The sequence below is a fragment of the Ramularia collo-cygni genome (assembly GCF_900074925.1).
Source record: "Ramularia collo-cygni strain URUG2 genome assembly, contig: RCC_scaffold03, whole genome shotgun sequence".
NCBI lineage: Eukaryota > Fungi > Ascomycota > Dothideomycetes > Mycosphaerellales > Mycosphaerellaceae > Ramularia > Ramularia collo-cygni.
The window spans coordinates 1,522,200-1,538,586 of NW_019716257.1; the positions used below are offsets into that span (position 1 = coordinate 1,522,200).

The 16,387-nt window shown below is 54.5% G+C and overlaps 5 protein-coding genes; 2 read left to right on the plus strand and 3 right to left on the minus strand.

Annotated features, from left to right (window-relative positions):
• Nucleotides 1-567: 567 nt before the first annotated feature.
• Nucleotides 568-2,173, minus strand: RCC_02951 (related to ATP-dependent RNA helicase DBP5; the record flags this gene model as incomplete). XM_023768244.1 has 2 exons in its annotated part: nt 568-1,753; nt 1,809-2,173. The coding sequence occupies 2 exons, from the start codon at nt 2,171-2,173 to the stop codon at nt 568-570; spliced, it is 1,551 nt and encodes a 516-aa protein (XP_023624012.1).
• Nucleotides 2,174-2,489: 316 nt separating this feature from the next.
• On the plus strand, nt 2,490-4,760 carry RCC_02952 (related to actin polymerization protein Bzz1; the record flags this gene model as incomplete). XM_023768245.1 has 2 exons in its annotated part: nt 2,490-3,170; nt 3,237-4,760. 2 exons carry the CDS (start codon nt 2,490-2,492, stop codon nt 4,758-4,760), a joined length of 2,205 nt encoding a protein of 734 aa, XP_023624013.1.
• A 1,814-nt stretch (nt 4,761-6,574) lies between these two features.
• On the plus strand, nt 6,575-8,203 carry RCC_02953 (uncharacterized protein; the record flags this gene model as incomplete). The annotated part of the gene is made up of 1 exon (XM_023768246.1): nt 6,575-8,203. One exon carries the CDS (start codon nt 6,575-6,577, stop codon nt 8,201-8,203), a length of 1,629 nt encoding a protein of 542 aa, XP_023624014.1.
• Nucleotides 8,204-9,178: 975 nt separating this feature from the next.
• RCC_02954 (Guanine nucleotide-binding protein subunit alpha) lies at nt 9,179-10,289 on the minus strand (the record flags this gene model as incomplete). XM_023768247.1 has 2 exons in its annotated part: nt 9,179-9,314; nt 9,364-10,289. The coding sequence occupies 2 exons, from the start codon at nt 10,287-10,289 to the stop codon at nt 9,179-9,181; spliced, it is 1,062 nt and encodes a 353-aa protein (XP_023624015.1).
• Nucleotides 10,290-12,653: 2,364 nt separating this feature from the next.
• Nucleotides 12,654-14,903, minus strand: RCC_02955 (uncharacterized protein; the record flags this gene model as incomplete). The annotated part of the gene is made up of 1 exon (XM_023768248.1): nt 12,654-14,903. The coding sequence occupies one exon, from the start codon at nt 14,901-14,903 to the stop codon at nt 12,654-12,656; it is 2,250 nt and encodes a 749-aa protein (XP_023624016.1).
• Between the last annotated feature and the right edge of the window lie 1,484 nt (nt 14,904-16,387).

Genomic DNA, 16,387 nt, shown 5'->3' on the forward strand with positions numbered 1-16,387 from the left:
GCATGCCGATTGCACGCAACCGATGCGGTGAGGTCGTCGAGAGGGAGTTTGCCCCGGAGCACAGTACGCGGCTCGGCTCAAGCGAGGAAGCCGAGCTTACCTTAGGTACCTTATTCTAGAACAACCACCCCCCGCCCGTATACAAAGAGATGGACCTCGATTCCTCCCGCGAGTCATTTGACATTTCACGATCACCACATACCAAAGCGTTGATCATGCTGCAAATCTCATCCAACGCTGATGAACTTGGAGTATTCGAATGGTGGCAAGCATTCCCCGATCGGAGTTACGTCGATGGTGTGGCCCTGCACCTATCTTCGGGGAACAATCACTTTGTTCTTGAGGATGGTTGACTTTTGACATTTAGGCCGCTTTGCCCTCACTTAGTGCTCTGTACTTCCATTCGATCATTTGTTGTATTTTCACTCGACCACTCGTTGAGACCTTCTGCGTCTATGGGGTATCACTGCCTTCGCTATGCTTGTTTGACGCCATGTACGCCATACGTTCCGTTCCACCTTTCGATGGAGCGCTTCAAACCCACAAATTGGACCTCCGCCCGCCATCCTAGTCCATATCGACAGCGTTGCGACTGTTCTTCATGATTGCCTTGAGCGTCTTCTCAACATCATCCCAATTACTGGTGTCCAGCTTCGTGGGCTCCACGCCGAAGTGCTTGCAGATGGCCATGAGGCCTTCCCAGCTTCTACGATCATGCACGAAGCTGAGGGCAGCGCCAGTGCGACCGAAACGCCCAGTCCGGCCGATACGGTGGAGATAAGTCTCGAAATCCGGCTGGTGGTCGACAGTCTCTGGAATGTCGTAGTTGATGACCATGGTCACCGTCTGCACATCGATACCGCGCGCCAGAACGTTTGTGGTGATGAGCACTTTAGCTTCGCCGGAACGGAAGCGAGCAAAGACCTTATCCCTGTCCTCGCCTTCCAGTGCGCCAGTGAGTGACACCACCTTGTGTCCCTCGGTAGTCATGCGGCGTTCAATCTCTGCTGCAGTGTCGCGGCGCTTGACGAAGATGATCGACGAGGCGATTGTCATGAGGCCGTAGAATTTGACGAGCGACGAGTACTTCTCTTCGTCATTCTGACAGTCGAGATACATTTGCTTGATGCCCTTGACGGTGAGCTTCTCGACCTCCAGGAAGAGCATGTTGGCGTTCGGTGCGAACTCGACGGCAAAGCCTTGGACTAGCTTAGAGAAGGTGGCAGAAAAGAGAACGATTTGAATGGATTTCGGCAGCTGCGTCTTGATCCGCTTGCACTGGTCGCCCATGCCTTGCATGTCCAACATGTTGTCTGCCTCGTCCAGTGTGAGGATGTTGACGTTGCGAGGATCGATGAGACGCCGTCTCAGCATGTCCATGACGGTACCCGGGGTGCCAACAACAATCTGACCTTCAACTTGCTGGCCTCTCTGCGATGGGTTGGGAACAGCCTCGGCGATCTTCAGGCCTTGGACCTCAAGCATGGAGCCCATCTGCAGTGCAACACCGGCGATCTGCTTTGCGAGTTCGCGAGTTGGAGCAAGCACGATGGCTTGCGGCTTCTGTGAGGAGAGGTCGACACGCTGTAGCATGTTCAGTACAAACGCAGCGGTCTTGCCAGTACCTGACTGTGACTGTCCGATGAGATTCTGGGCCGGGTTCATCAGCAGCAGTGGGAGGGCACGCTCTTGGATTTTGGACGGTTTAGTGTAATTCATCTGGACGAGGAGACCCTGCAAAAGCTCCGGTTTGCTGTGCACCGGTTAGATTGATGAGGATACCATTGTTGAGTGTTCGCTTCACTCACAGGTTGAGCTCTTCGAATGTCTTCGCCGAGAACAGCGGGTTGTCTGGATTAGCTTGCAGATCGGCAAGCTTCACATTGACGTCAAACTCGGGCTCATCCAAACCCACGGAGCCCTGCATCCATGTCGAGGCGCCATCAGTCTGCGCCTTTTCCAAGCCGTTGTCTGCAGCTTTTGCGCCTGTGGTGCCGTCAGGTGCGGTGTTTGGGGCGGTCTCTTCCTCGTCGGCCCAGTTGATCTTCGGGCGTGGAGCAAATACGGCGGCGCTGGGGTCTGTACCGTTGACAGTCTTTGCGGGCGTCTCAGAGGAGAGCGACAGGCTGTCCATTTGTGGTTCGGCCGCGGTGGGCTTGCTCGCGTCCGACATGGTTTGGTCGGCAAGGCGCGTGTGCGGCGTGACTGCTGGGAAAGAATGTGTGAATAATGAAAGACCTCAAAGTATCACTCGGGTGCGATCGTGACTCTGTGGTGGTGGTGTTGAAGGTTGTCGCGTGTTCACACAATGTGATGATGGATGAAGCATTGAACATGATGAACAAAGCTCGAGCGAGGACCCTGGTAGTTCTACCCCACTAGTGGAACCTTGGAACTGTGGAACTGGAACTGGAACTCCACTGCATTCCACGCGGCGAAGCGTCCGACGCAGGAGCAACCTCACTCATTACAGCCCCCCCGCCACAGTCATGGCAGAATTGGAGCTGGCACCGTCGTTTGGGGTGGAGCTCAAAGATGGCTTMAAGCCAGTCAATGCCTGGGTAGCTGGCGGTATTGCGTGGCTGGATGACATGCAACAGTTCTACCGCGAGCGCAGTGCCATCGAAAAGGAATACAGCCAGAAACTCAGCGCTTTAGCGAAGAAGTACTTTGAGCGAAAGTCCAAAAAGAGCAGCAGCCTCAGTGTTGGCGACACTCCGACCGTCACGCCGGGCTCACTCGAGAGTGCATCAATGACCACGTGGACAGTCCAACTCACCACCCTAGAAGGTCGTGCGGCCGAGCAGGATCGCTTTGCGAACCAGCTGATCTCGTCTGTGGCAGAGCCTCTCAAAGCCCTGGCTGCGAAATATGAAGACTTGCGCAAGCAGCACGTTGAATACGCGAGTAAGCTGGAGAAGGAGCGGGACGGCACTTACGCCGATTTGAAGAAGATCAAAGGCAAATACGATACCGCCTGTCAGGAGGTGGAGAATCGACGGAAGAAGACAGAGAGTAGCTTCGACCATGGCAAGCAAAAGGCACAGAGCGCGTTCCAGCAGCAGCAGGGAGAGATGCACAATGCGAAGAATACGTATCTGATCACAATCAACGTTACGAACAAGCAAAAGGAGCGATACTACCACGAATATGTTCCCGAGCTGTTAAATGTAAGGCTTGAATCTCATCATAGAATTCTCAACGTCCATCTGTGCTGACGAGACCATCTTCTTTAGTCGCTTCAGTCCTTGTCAGAAACTCGAACGTCCACACTCAACCATCTATGGTCAACAGCCTCGTCTATGGAAACACAGACTCTAGATCGTTCCATCAAGCTGCTACAGCATCTCTCTGCAGAAATTCCACGCAACAATCCGGTGTTGGACAGCATGATGTTCGCACGGCACAATGCCTCGCAATGGCAGGACCCTCCAGATTTTGCCTTCGAGCCCTCGCCAGTATGGCTGGACGACGATGTCATGGCTGCGGATACAGCGAGCAAAACGTTTCTGATGAACATCTTGACAAAGTCGAAGTCGTCCTTGGCCGAGTTGAATCGCGAGTGTGAATCACGGCGGCGAGAAGTAGAAGGGGCGAAGCGTGTTCGTCAAGCTATTCGAGAAGGCAAAGATAAACGAGACGAAGTTGAGGTGGTTCGAGCTCAATTTGTCCACCAGGATAGATTGCACGAGGCCGAGCGAAAAAGAATAACCGCAGAGGTGGAGGTGAGCACGATTCTTGCTGGAGTGGGCGATGTGGCTATTGGAGCACGCAATCACACTTTCAAGAATCAGACTTACAAGATTCCCACGAGCTGCGACCTCTGTGGTGACCGGCTATGGGGACTGAACGCCAAAGGATTGAGCTGTGACGAATGCGGATTCACCTGCCATACAAAGTGTGAGCTCAAGGTTCCAGCAGAGTGCCCTGGWGAGCTGAGCAAGGAGCAGAAGAAGGCCATTAAAGCGACGCGGCAAGCTGCTGCTCAAGCCCAGGCATCGACTCCCATCGGCCCGTCTTCGAATGGACATGCCAACGGTGGAGGCGGACCTTCGCTGCAGCGAAGCGATACCATTGGTTCCATGAACACTCTCAGCTCTGGGTATGCCGCAAGCGCCAATCGCAGCGTATCGGGAATGACCGTCAGATCGGTAGACGACGGCTCTCCGGCAGCCCCTGCACCAAAGATAGGACAAAGGCCTCGTGTGATGGCGCCTCCTCCTGCCCAGTACATTGCGAGCAGCGACTCCCCGGATGAGCAGAGAGGCAAGATGCTTTATCCTTACCAGGCCAATGGCGAGGGCGAACTCACAATAGCAGAGGGCGAGACAGTCTTCCTTGTTGAGCCCGATGATGGTTCCGGTTGGATCAAAGTGCGTCCAGCATCTTCAGCGACGGATGCGGGACTTGTGCCTTCCAGCTACGCTGACTTTAGTGCGCCTGCACCTTCATCCAGAGCATCACTTGAGGGTATACCAGTGTCAATGGCTGCTTCGGCATCTACCACAAGTCTTGCCGGCTCAGACACCCCGAGTGTGAAGAAGAAACAAGGACCTGCCGTTGCACCGAGAAGAGGTGCCAAGAAGGTGAAGCATGTTATTGCTTCGTATACATACCAGGGATCTGGACCCGGTGAGACCGACATGGAGGAAGGAGAGAAAATGGTGCTAATAGCCCCTGATCAAGGTGATGGATGGGTGGAGGTAGAGTCCCGCGCAGGCAAAGGCGTAGTGCCAGCGAGCTGGATAAAGGATGTCTGAGCAATCATCAGTGACGCAGGTGTAGGAATGATCACGCACCGCCACGCTCAAAAGTACCTATGGCTCATCGGCACTGGTGCTTGAGAGGTTTCTTGATGTGCACAGCAAACTTACGAACAGCTAGAGCTCCGTGTTGAGGCTGACCTGACCATCATTGTTCCATCTTTCTTGGTGTGCCGCAGTTGAAACGAACAATGGGAAGGCAAAGAGTCTTGCTCGTGGTCCGTGAGACGTCGTGCTCATTGGAATTTGGAAGTGATAAGCTCGGTGCGATGCATTGGTGTACCACTCGCGTTTGGATCATTGTGGGGCAGTAAATCGGCTGGGGAGCACGCCCACACCTGTCAAAGCGTGTGCGCGCGCTTCTACCGCGTTGGCGGATTCATCATCCCTCGATGCGAAGGAGGAGTGAAAATCCTGTGGCTGACGCATTGTCACGTCCGTCCGAGTAGACAATTTGCAACACTTTCCGTGCATCTTCTGCTCGTAGATATGAAAGCAGTGTGACCTGTTCAAACAATCACGAAAAACAGTATTCGAGTCAGCATACAGTGCAGAAAGAGTGGTATGCCAGCGATAGGGTCGCCTTCTTGCAGCATTCGATAGAAACGTGCATCGCGTGCGCCGATGTAAGCGCCGTGATCTGAGTGTGGCAGCAAAGAAGGCTGGGTAGCCGATGCGCCACTTCGTTAGCACGAACCAATGTGTGCGCCGCAATCGACATGCGGACAGTCGTGGGCAACGTGGAGCGACGATACTGTCTTTCCCGTTGCGACTAGAAGTGATGGTGATGGGGGGAAGGCACACAAAACCGACCTGCCTCCGACCTGCGAATATGTGGAGCAGACCGCATCATTATTAAGTACCGTACGAGAGGAAGAGACATTATTTGAGCCAAGCAGCCACCAGAGTGATGGATACCTATTGATCTAGCTGCTTTGGGAGCGGCAGTCCAAAGGTTCAAGGTTGCACTTTTGCAGGGTCTGTAGCCCAGCCTGCCCGGGCGTCTGCTATTCGTCCACACCAGTAGTCCTCTCCTGTTTTCTGCCTACCAACACACCGCCGACTTCTATCATTCCTTCTCTCCCCCCTCACCCGCTCTCTCTCTCTCGCCCTCCCAGCGTTCACTCGCGCGCTTGCTCTTGCTCTTGCATCTTCCGTCCGCACTTTTCTTTCCGCCGCTGTCGAAAGCCGCCCGTCCGCAGAGCCGTCGTCCTAATCCGCTGCATCCGCACCGCAAACGCCAGACGCAACTCGACACACGAAGCATCACCACACACCCTCATCTCCATCGCCGTCCATCTATTGGGCATCAGACCCGCGCGTCCAGCCCGTTTGCCGCTTGCCGCTGCGCTCTGGGGATCCTCTCTGCCACGCCTGTGTTGGAATCTGCTGCGCTCTGGGACTACCTTACCCTTCCTCCGACTGCGAACCACCTCCAGCAAAGGGCAAATACACCAGACAGAGCATTCCTTCAGCTCATCTGACGGAGGCAATTTGCGGCGAGCTGGATTCCATTGTTGCAAGAAGCCGCGCGAAAGAACTATATTTCTTTGTAATCTTGTAATCTGTACCTTACGGAACCACCGCGTCCTTTGACCTTGCGGTCTAATTCGAGTGCTGGACAACGACGTCTCTCTGGAAGGTGCCCGTCTAATCTGCGCCGCTGAGACACATAGTCCACCCAACCTCACACACTTAACGGTCCACCGCGGCTGTTTGTGCCCGTTTCTACGCTTTACGACTCCAGCATTTCACGCATTCCAGGACTTCACGCCTGTTCCACGAGCATTGACACTGGTGGTCTCGCTCAAATGACTTTCAACAACCACAACAACCACAACGGCAATGGCTTTCCAGCCGGCGCTCTTGGCCTCCCTGCCTCTGGCTTCGGGGCCCGCGGATCGCGAATCAACTCTAAGAGATTGAGCGTTGCGCTTCCGCCCAAGGTCGCTCCGATCAACGAGAATCAGGTCGACAATCCGACGCCTCGCACCAGTCGCTCGCACCTGCTTGCAGGTCTGCGCACCCAGCCAAAAACTCCAGGAGTTCCGGCTTCCGCTCCTTATCATCAAACCCATCACTCCATCTCTGGACCCTCCGCATCGCCGTGGTCAGACCAGAGCTATGGAGGCCGTGGCCAGGCCGTCCCCCAAACCGCTACGGGCTCCACGTTCGATTTCCCAAATCAACATGCAATGCATGCGGCGCGGCAAATGTACGCTCTGCCCGAGCAGGTTCTCGCTCCTCCCCCAGTCTACGAGCAGGCCGAGGAGATGGATCCGAGCGTACTTCAGCAGATGCATGTCACCAGCTTGTTCCTAGCCCAGCGTCAGCAACAGCTTCAACAACAGCTCGCCAACATTACTGCGGCAACCGGCAACATGGGCCTTAATGGGAACATGCAGCGCGGTTCATTCCACCAGAACCAGCTCCCTCTGACTTCTTCGGCACCGCAAAACTTCTACGGTCAGCAGCAACAGCAAGTGCCGGCTCCCATCGAGGTTCCAGGTCAGCCAGGTGTCTACCTTGTCTACAATCCTGCCATTCAAGGCTACTCATATGCCTTTGACCAGAACATGCAACAAAGTCAGCAGATCGTGTCTCCTATCCAGCAGAGCTCTGGGAACCATTTCTCTCCAGCCCGCTACGAATCGCCTACTCAGAACTACAATGCGGCTTCGCTTCCACCCGCGGAGAGATTGACTCCGTCGAACTCGCGCTCTTTCACGCCGCCGAAGAAATCACAGACTCCACCATCTGCGCTCGAGCATGTTGAGCCTCTTCCGCCACCTTCGGCAACTGCGTTCCGCCGTGGCCACAAGAAGGCATCGTCCTTGGCCATTGACCCATTTGGAAAGGTTGCAGACGGTCCAAAGACATCATCCACCGCCGTATTCGGATCTCAGCGTGCAGTGTTCCCACCAACTCCCATGACTGGCACATTCGGCCCAGGAGCTGCCCGCGCTGGCGAGCACCCTGTTCGGCAACCAAGGGGCCCACCGCCTCTCGAAGAGCTCACCACAGCGCCCACCAGCCAACACGAGGGAAGCAAGAATTTTGCGACTCGTCAGCGCCGCCGCGCACTTGACAGCCTCATGCGTGCCGGTACAACCCGCCGAGGTGTTTCTCATTCGTCCGGCGGAAGCCCAGTGAGTGAGCGCGAGTGCAACTTCTCCACCAGCGAAGCAGGCGAAGATAGGTTGTCCCTTGCAAGCTGTGGCAGCAGAAAGATGAGTCCGATCGGTTCGGAAATGAAGGAGAAGCGTGGAAGCCCTACTTCAACAGATGGGTACTTCGCCCTAAGCTCTGCATCTAGCAGCGACGAGGACTGGAAACAGCCTCCGACTCCTGCAACTCCATCTGCCTATGGCGACGATCGCAAGAAGATGATGTTGGGCGTGCTCTCTCATGCTGAGAAGCGCAAGACACTGGCATTTTAGGCAGGACATGGATTCCATTGATCATGCTGATAATATGCGGTCACCCAGGYTTGGATCTGCAATGGGAGGAGCATCGAACATTCGTTAGGAAAGACAGCTCCAACACATTCCGCTGTGCGGTATCTAGCTAGAGCTGTCTTGTGCATATTTCTCACGGCCGATTACGAAAACCTCGCTCCTTTGAAGGGTCTACTTCTCACGCCCAGGGCGTTCGATTGCTCCGTTTCCTGTCGTCGAGCACGTAGCAGGAGATGACGACTTAAATTGGGAAGGGCATGTTTTCCGCGGAGTGTATTCCAATCTGCAACCTGAAAACGGTCGTGGGCGGGACTCAGTCTCGCGAACTTAGCGTAGGAAAGCGGATAGCATTAGTATAGGAGAGCGTGAAGAATATTTTGCGCGGAATCATCACCTCCATTCGAGCATCCGTCACACGTACTGATTTTCTCATGCCGTGTAGGCATCGTGATCGAACCCAGACCGACTTGTACTCACTAGAGCTTGGAATACATTTCGACGCTTTTGTTGTTCTACGTCTGTGGAGGTGAGTGTTGATTAAAGTGAAGGAGACGCGCGTGTCGAGAGCAGGTTCAGAACCTGGGGCCTAAAAATCACAGCGCCAATTGTACTTTCACAGCGTCGACACCACGACATACATGGAAGTCTGAAGAAGAGACGGCCTACGGCAGTAAGCTATAGCCATCTCCGATCTGAATACCATAAAAGAGAAACTAGGGTAATCTTAAACGCCTTGCAAAAAAGCAACCGCACCCACATCGCAGAATATCTGATGGAAGGGGGGTCCAGCCAGGGTGGGTCGTGTGGTCATGCTATCCATATCGTCACTTTCTCGCTTTTGCCCAAATCCGGGGCTGGCAAAGAAAGAATCAATCAACACCTCAGTGTGCTGTCGCGATCACGCGCCCATATGCTACACCGATCCTGGCGCCAAGAAAAGGAGCGCACGGCGACCACCTAAATAAGACCACACATGCGCAAGTTCTCCTGAATGATAATGTCATTCACTGCAGCCATGACGAATCTTATCTGCATGGTATCCGTTGCGCAAGTGAAGTGGGTGTATATTTGCTTGGTGGGATGCTGGTTGAGCCTGTGATGTGTCAGTGATGCAAATACCTGGACAGCATTGGTCTACTTACGAGACGAATCGATTTAGGATATAATCGCATGCTGCGCCATAGTCCTGGCCGCCTTCGTAGTCGGGGAAGTAGTTCTTCATTGGTGACACCGGGAGCTTCTCCTTGAATCGGTCGATCTTGTTCAGGAACAGGATGATGCTGGTCTTGGTGAACCAACGACTGTTGCAGATGGAATCGAACAGGGTGAGTGCTTCCTGCATTCGATTGACTGTCTCGTCTTCGAATAGTAACTGATCGTACTCTRAGATGGCAACCAGGAAGAGTATTGTCGTCACATTCTCGAAACAGTGTATCCACTTTTTCCRCTCCGAGCGCTGACCGCCGACGTCGAACATACGGTACGTGAGGTCACCGATGATGAAGGTCGTTTCCGTGATTCCAGTGGTCTTTACACGCGAGCGCAATACGTCGGCGTCGGATGGGATGTAGGTAGGCGATGCGATGGTATCGACGCTGTCGAAGTAGTACTTGGCGCTGTCATTGAGCTGGTACTCCCGACTTCTCTGGAAAGCGGCTTGGACGCCGGCGTCTGCCCACAAGGTCTTGATGGCCTGGCCGACTTCTGGAGGCAACACGTCGCCTTCGATCTGCGCGGGCTGCATGAAGATTGTCTGCACGTGATATTCTGCGCGTTGGTCGTCCAGAGGTAGCTCTAAGCTTTCCATGGCTTCGAGAATCACACGCATGGATTGCACCGTGTTGGAGAATATGATCTCCCGAAAGCTCTCACGTTCGTCTCGCGAATATCCTCCCTCATGAATGAGCTTCATCTGCTTCAGAATGGTCGACTTCCCCGATTCTCCAGCACCGAGCAGCAGCATCTTGATCTCATTGCGCAGATTCATCTTGTCCCTCTTCAGCTGGTTCTCGATTTCCTCATTTCGCTGCTTGCCCTCTTTGGACTCGGAACTCTGCCCGCAACCCATCTTTGCGACTGAATGCGCAACGCAGAGCGCTGCTGTTGATTAGGTTGGTCGAGAAGAGGCCGCGTGGGGCTTGAGTCGGGATCCGGAGGTGCGTGTAGAGGCAAAAGGCAGTCGCTGTAAAGGGCGTTAGTCAATGCTAGAGAGTGACACGTCCCACGTGAGGTGCGCGATTGCCAGCCACCGGCCCAACTTCCAACATGTGATCCTCATGCAGGTACACGTCGTCGCAGTGATTGAGTTATACAACGTGCAGATTGGTCAGTTCGCGATGAAGATCATGCAGCGCTGCTGGCCATGGTCGCATAGCCTGCACATCGTCCTTGTGAAAGTGGGGAGCGGTCAGACCCAGCGCATGCATAACTCACCAGTGCTGTGTAAGGCCAGGGTCAGAGGGTCGGCCGACGCGAGTGTGATTGCCTCACTTCCCGCGGCGCAGTACTGCGGCGGAGTGGCGCGAGGTGGGTGAGCCGCCGGTGGAGGTGGTGGTAGTATCGATGGCGCGATGGTCGGAGCGAGTGAGGTCGGCCGGGGAGGCGTCACAGGGCGGGCGACGGGTTATCGTGGTGGTCGCCGGGCGGCACTCGAACGCAGCGGCAGCGATGCTGAAAGCTATGCCGGTGGTTGGCCAGCGGGCGGGAGAGGTGAGGTGTGTTGGTTTCGCGGCGCAGGGAGTTCGGATTGGCTCCGGAATCCAAGGCGGCGAATAACTTCGGAAGCTGTGGAGTAGATCGACGCCGCCGACAACCTAAACGGCTCCAGCCAATGCACCGAACAGTGCAGGACGAGGACGAGGGTAGGCGATGGATTGGTTTGAAGACGAGCAGCTGACTGAGCGGAGAGGGCTGCACACGGAGGGGCGGTGCGCGACAGTGATTTCACCGAGTGGTGGCGACAGCGCGGGAAAGAACGCCGGGCTCAGGCAAGAGAAAACAACAGGTGCACCTTTTACTGGCAGTCTCAGTGGTAATAATTATTGCAGTCGCAGAGGACGGAAGGGGCGCCTGGTGCGAACCCTGCTTGCCTGCTTGCTGGCGACCTGTAAGTGGGCCATACCGTTTCTGTGCCGCGAACCCAGCCCCGGTGATTTGCTTGACGAGCTGGTGGCGTTTAGCCGGGCAATCCACTTGCGAAACATCGCCGCTGTGCACCCATTGTTCTCTCTTCAAACGTATTTTTGGGAGGAAAATATGTAAAAATATCTGCCTCTACCGGATTTTTGATGGACGCTTGCCATGCTGGCCGCTGCCATGGCGAACGCACACGCTGTGTCGAGTCCAACGCCTCGCACGGCAGCGGTGGGCCACCTTGATCGAGTCTGTCTGAGACATTGCTGCTTTTAGCAGACCCGAGAGACTGCCGCTCTGCTGGGATCGGTGCGACTACAAAACCGCCTTGTCCTCTCCATGCCGTTTCACACAACCACAATAATCGCCGCACTCACCAAGCCAGGTCGGCCGGATGAGTGCGTTCGCTTGGAGAGCAGCGCCTTCAACGACACATTCTGATCTCCTATTCAATAGCACATCCTCATTGTGTTGATCACTGCCAGTCGCTTCGATGGCATCCTGGGCTCCTTTGCCTTTGCATGCCTTTGCCTTCCAGGTTTCCATCATCAGATATGACCTGCAGAGGGCTTGATATGAAGTGGATCAGACGACCCGTGTGCAAGCCATACAAAAACCTTCCTCCATACACTCTCGCTGCTTCTTCTGCATTTCAGAATGCGACCAGTTCCAACGCGGGTGGCACGATCCGTCATTGCTTCTGTGCGCCCATCCTAGTTGCTCACCTCTGCCCCGGGCAAGTGGTTCCTCCGGTTCTCGTGCACCCCAGCAGTCGCAGCCGGGGTGCTTGCGTCAGAAAGTCTAAAAGCCGCGTCGGTATAGCCCTGGAGGCCTTTGACTTGAGTTAAACCTTCTGGAGACTGAACAATCAAGTTCAGTCGGTCCATACTCGTAGACTGCCCTTTGGGGAWACGCCCAAAGAAAGGGTTGTTCATAAATGGGTGAGAGCTCATAGCTTGTCGAGAATACCTACATGCTTGAACGCATTGCGGGCTCGGTAGCAATCTGCTTCTGCTCGTGGAGAAAGAATGAATGCGACTACTTCGTCAGATTGCTCGTTTGTGGTCCTTATATACATTAAGAAGATGTGCTCCTTTGAGCCAACCTCCTGGGTATCTCAAACATGTAAAACAGGGTATCAAGTGAAAATCTAGGTACTCTGAACCCCAAAGTTCAAAGGGTCTGCCAGCCATGGCACTTTCAGCGCTGAGTCGCGACAAAGATGAAATCAAGTGGATGAGCGAACGTGCCTGTTGATGCATCTCGCAAGATGTCACCTGTGAACCAAGAAATCCCCGTTCTACGCCCTCATAGGATTGATGAGCCTGGTGGTCCGTCGCTCCGCGTATATGTTCCTCTTATCCATTCGAGGGCCCATGCGTAGTTGTTGTTGTCTCATCACCGCCATTGCGTGACGTTCACAGAGGACTTTGCCGCCCAATTCGAAGTAGTCCTCGGAGAGTACCTCATGGCACGTGGAACAGGTAAAGCAGCGAGGGTGAAACTTCTTCTCACTGTTCCCCCACCGCGTGGTGCTTGTTGTCTCGAGGTATTGGCCTTCAATACCACGATGACATCCGTTACATAGGGAACCGTTTTTTTCGTGGTAATGATGCTCGCAGTAGGCATTGTCATTAATCACGTAGAACTCCGCTGTTGCGAACGGTTGTTCGCAGGTTCTGCAAACAAAACAAGACTTATGCCAACGCCCGGTCAGACGCCCATCTGCTGCTTTGACCGACTTTCCCTCGATGACCAATCCGCAGCCTCTACACGCGGGCTTTACGGGAGTCGGCCGTGATGGACGCTGCTGGTCGTCGACAGCTCGTGGGCTTAAAGGAGATGCACTTCTCGGACTTGTGGCATATGCTGGTAGCGAAGGGATGGTGGGGTTGGGTATGGGTAAGTCCGTCGACGATATAAATTGATGATTGGCGCGAATGCCACTCGTTGCAGAGTCTGGCGTGACTGGCTCCCAAGGTTCGTATGGCGCGCCTAGCCGTAGCGCGGGATMCATTGGCGATTCAAGAGGGGATGCGAACTTTTTGTCAACCTTCTGCGAGGTATCAACAGAGGGTCTTCTGAACTTCCTGGGCGGGGACCGATGGGGAGGCAATTCAGCGCGTAATCCGGGTTCTTGTGGACCACGGACACTCAGACCTACTGGTCGCATCTGCTCAAGCTCTTCGTGGCTGGTTGCGGCCATGCTCAGCGGACTAAAATGGTCGAGACTGCTTGCTGCGCTGCTGATTGGACTGTGCCCGCTGCTATACGTGTTTGCACTCGACATGGTGGAGGAACCGCTCTCTGAATGGGTGTGAGRGCTGTAGTTTCGATGCTGCTGAACAGGGCGTGGAACTGGTGGTGCATTCTGCATCCGGTAATCCATTCGTGTGCCTACTCGACTCGAGCTTCGTTTCGGGAGCACTGTGCCAGATGGAGGACTTGTCGAGGTCGGCGGCGTGTCGGCGGTGGACAGTGAGGCTTTCCTCTCTGGGAGCCTCAGCACACTTTCTTCGCGCGCAGTTGACAGAGTATGGGATGAGCTGTAGTCATGTGATTGGTCTAGTAGCGCGAGAGATGAACCATCCCTGTCGGCGCCTTGCCGCGATTGTGGTGGAAGCGGAAACATATTATCGGGCTCTGCGCTGAAACGCTCCAGAAGAACTGGGGAGAGCTGATCGTAAGACAATCGCGCTGGCCGAGGCGGAGGGTCCTTTCTCTCCGCTTCTTGGGTCTCGATTACTCTGGGATCTGTGGGAGATGGAGCGCGTTGTTCTTCTGTCGCAACTTGGCTTGGGTTCTTATGACCAACACCGGCGGAGTCCTCCTTTGAATCCCCAGTACCCTGCCGTCGCGCGGTGAATGGTCCAGTCTTTAATGTTTCGAATCTCTGTGATACCAATCCTGGACTTTTCGGCCCCATATTCAGTGACTCCGGTTCCAGAGTTTGGGCGCGGGATGGCGCACGATCACTTCCAATGGGAGTCACACGTCCATTGCTTGGGGTTGACCGACCACTGACAGCCGCTTGCGTTGGGAAACGAGGAAACGCAGAATCCAGATTCGCCGTCAGTTCTGGACTGGGAGGCCGCGGGTCGTGCAGTCGTGGCATCGGGGTTGTTGTGCTCCTGGACAATCGAGGCCTCTCATCACTGCTCCCAGAATGACCACTGACTGCTGGTGTTATCGGAGTTCGGGGTCCAGTCTTCCTGGGTGCTAGAAATGCTCGATTCGCGGCATCTGAGTTGATCTTGGGCAGCGCAATCCGTGGCGGTCTCGTGGATCCACTGTGCACACCAGCGGTCTCTGACGGGGCCGAGGATGCACTCGCGCTCTCATCAGCTGCGCCATACTTTCTCAGCCTGAATGGGTTGCTCATACTGCTAGCACGACTCCTTCGCTCAGTGGGTTCTGCAACGGTTGATGCGCAAATGTGCTCGCCCATAGCTGCGATTTCGATCTCGGCGGCACAACTTGAGCATGTAATTGTTGGGAGAAAGCTGGCCGGCCGCGTGCCAGTTGCTGAGAGTGCTGCAGCTARCGCCATGTTTGGAATGTAATTCAACCTCGACAGTCCTTTCTGTGTATAATCGTAGCATGCCTCGTCGGATTCCGTCCATGTATCATCCGCGGCATCCAATCATCCGAGATCCCGTTCCAGATTCGTGGTCGCTTGCCTATACAAAGCGAGTGTCGGGCAATTGGCAGTTCTCTCACCTGCACAGCTGCACAACACCGTCTCAGAGGTCCAAAAGTGTTAGGTTGAGAGCAGCAAGTCCATAGCGAACATGAGGAAAGGAAGATTAAGGTAGCCAGGCTAAAAGATTGATGTTCATCAGGGTACAGCGCTTCCGCAGCTCGGTGGTGACGGCTTGTCTAGCGATGGCCGTTGAGTGGTCCCGCGCTTGTGCGAAATGAAGCTGGACAATGCGTGTGAGAGCAAGGGGAGGTGCGTGCGGCGTGAGTTTGTTCAACCTCCACATTGCCTTGACCGATCGAAGGATGAAGTAACCCGAAACATGAGGTAGTTCATGACTTTCGGCGGGGTTTTATGAATCATCTACATGTTTTACAACTTCCACCCTTTCTCCATTGTTCCGTCCGGAGCACGCCGTACCATTCTTGCTAAAGAGCCTTTGCGCATGCTTCGAGGATGCGGACCGTGTATTTGCCGCATCTGGCGCAGCGCGGCGGCCACTACGGGAACTGAACGGGTCCGCATCGGAAAGCGGTTGGTGCTTGATCGTAGTGGATCGTGTCATTCGTTGACGCAAAAGGAGCTTCTTTCGCGGAGATTGCTCACGGATCACTCGTTGCTCCCTACCACCTTTTCGTGATATCGCAGTTCAAGCACCAATCATAGGCGGTCTGGCATGACGAGCATCGTCTCTACAAATGGCTCGTGATCGGACATTGTTTCTTGGCCGCGAACTGTCGCAACAGCAACAAGAAATGCTAAGCCGCGCTTTTACGCGTATGCAATGCTCCCGTGAGTAGGTACTGGAGGCGTGGAATCGGAATATCTGAAAATAGATAACACGTGCCATGGTTCGGTCCAACGTTGTCGGCAAAGAGCAGATCGGAATCTCCCACAGGAGTCGGACTGTACGAAAAGTGAGGTATACTGTATACACACCTTCAAAGATGAGTTTTCAACATTTCTCAACACACTCAATGGACCAGAGACCGTGCAGATGCTCGGCCTTTCCAAAGCCTGGTTGATTGTCTACATCATTTTGCCACCTCGAGCAAGGTCAAGATGATGTCTTTGGRGCGAAGCGACAAGCGTTGGGGACAATAAGCTGTGAGACAGCCGATTTCGTGAGAGCCGTGAGCTCGAGAATATGTTGTAATCGTTTGACACGTGGTGTATCGTTCTGGGCCGTCCGCGACAGATTTGCACAACATCTGGCGTTTTGGGGCCCACGAATCTCTGCAGATTATGTTTCCTGTTACGAGACCTGATGATCTTCCTACAAAGGGTTTTGAGAGCGAGCGGGTCAGGCACAAACGTCAAAGGTATCATTGGTC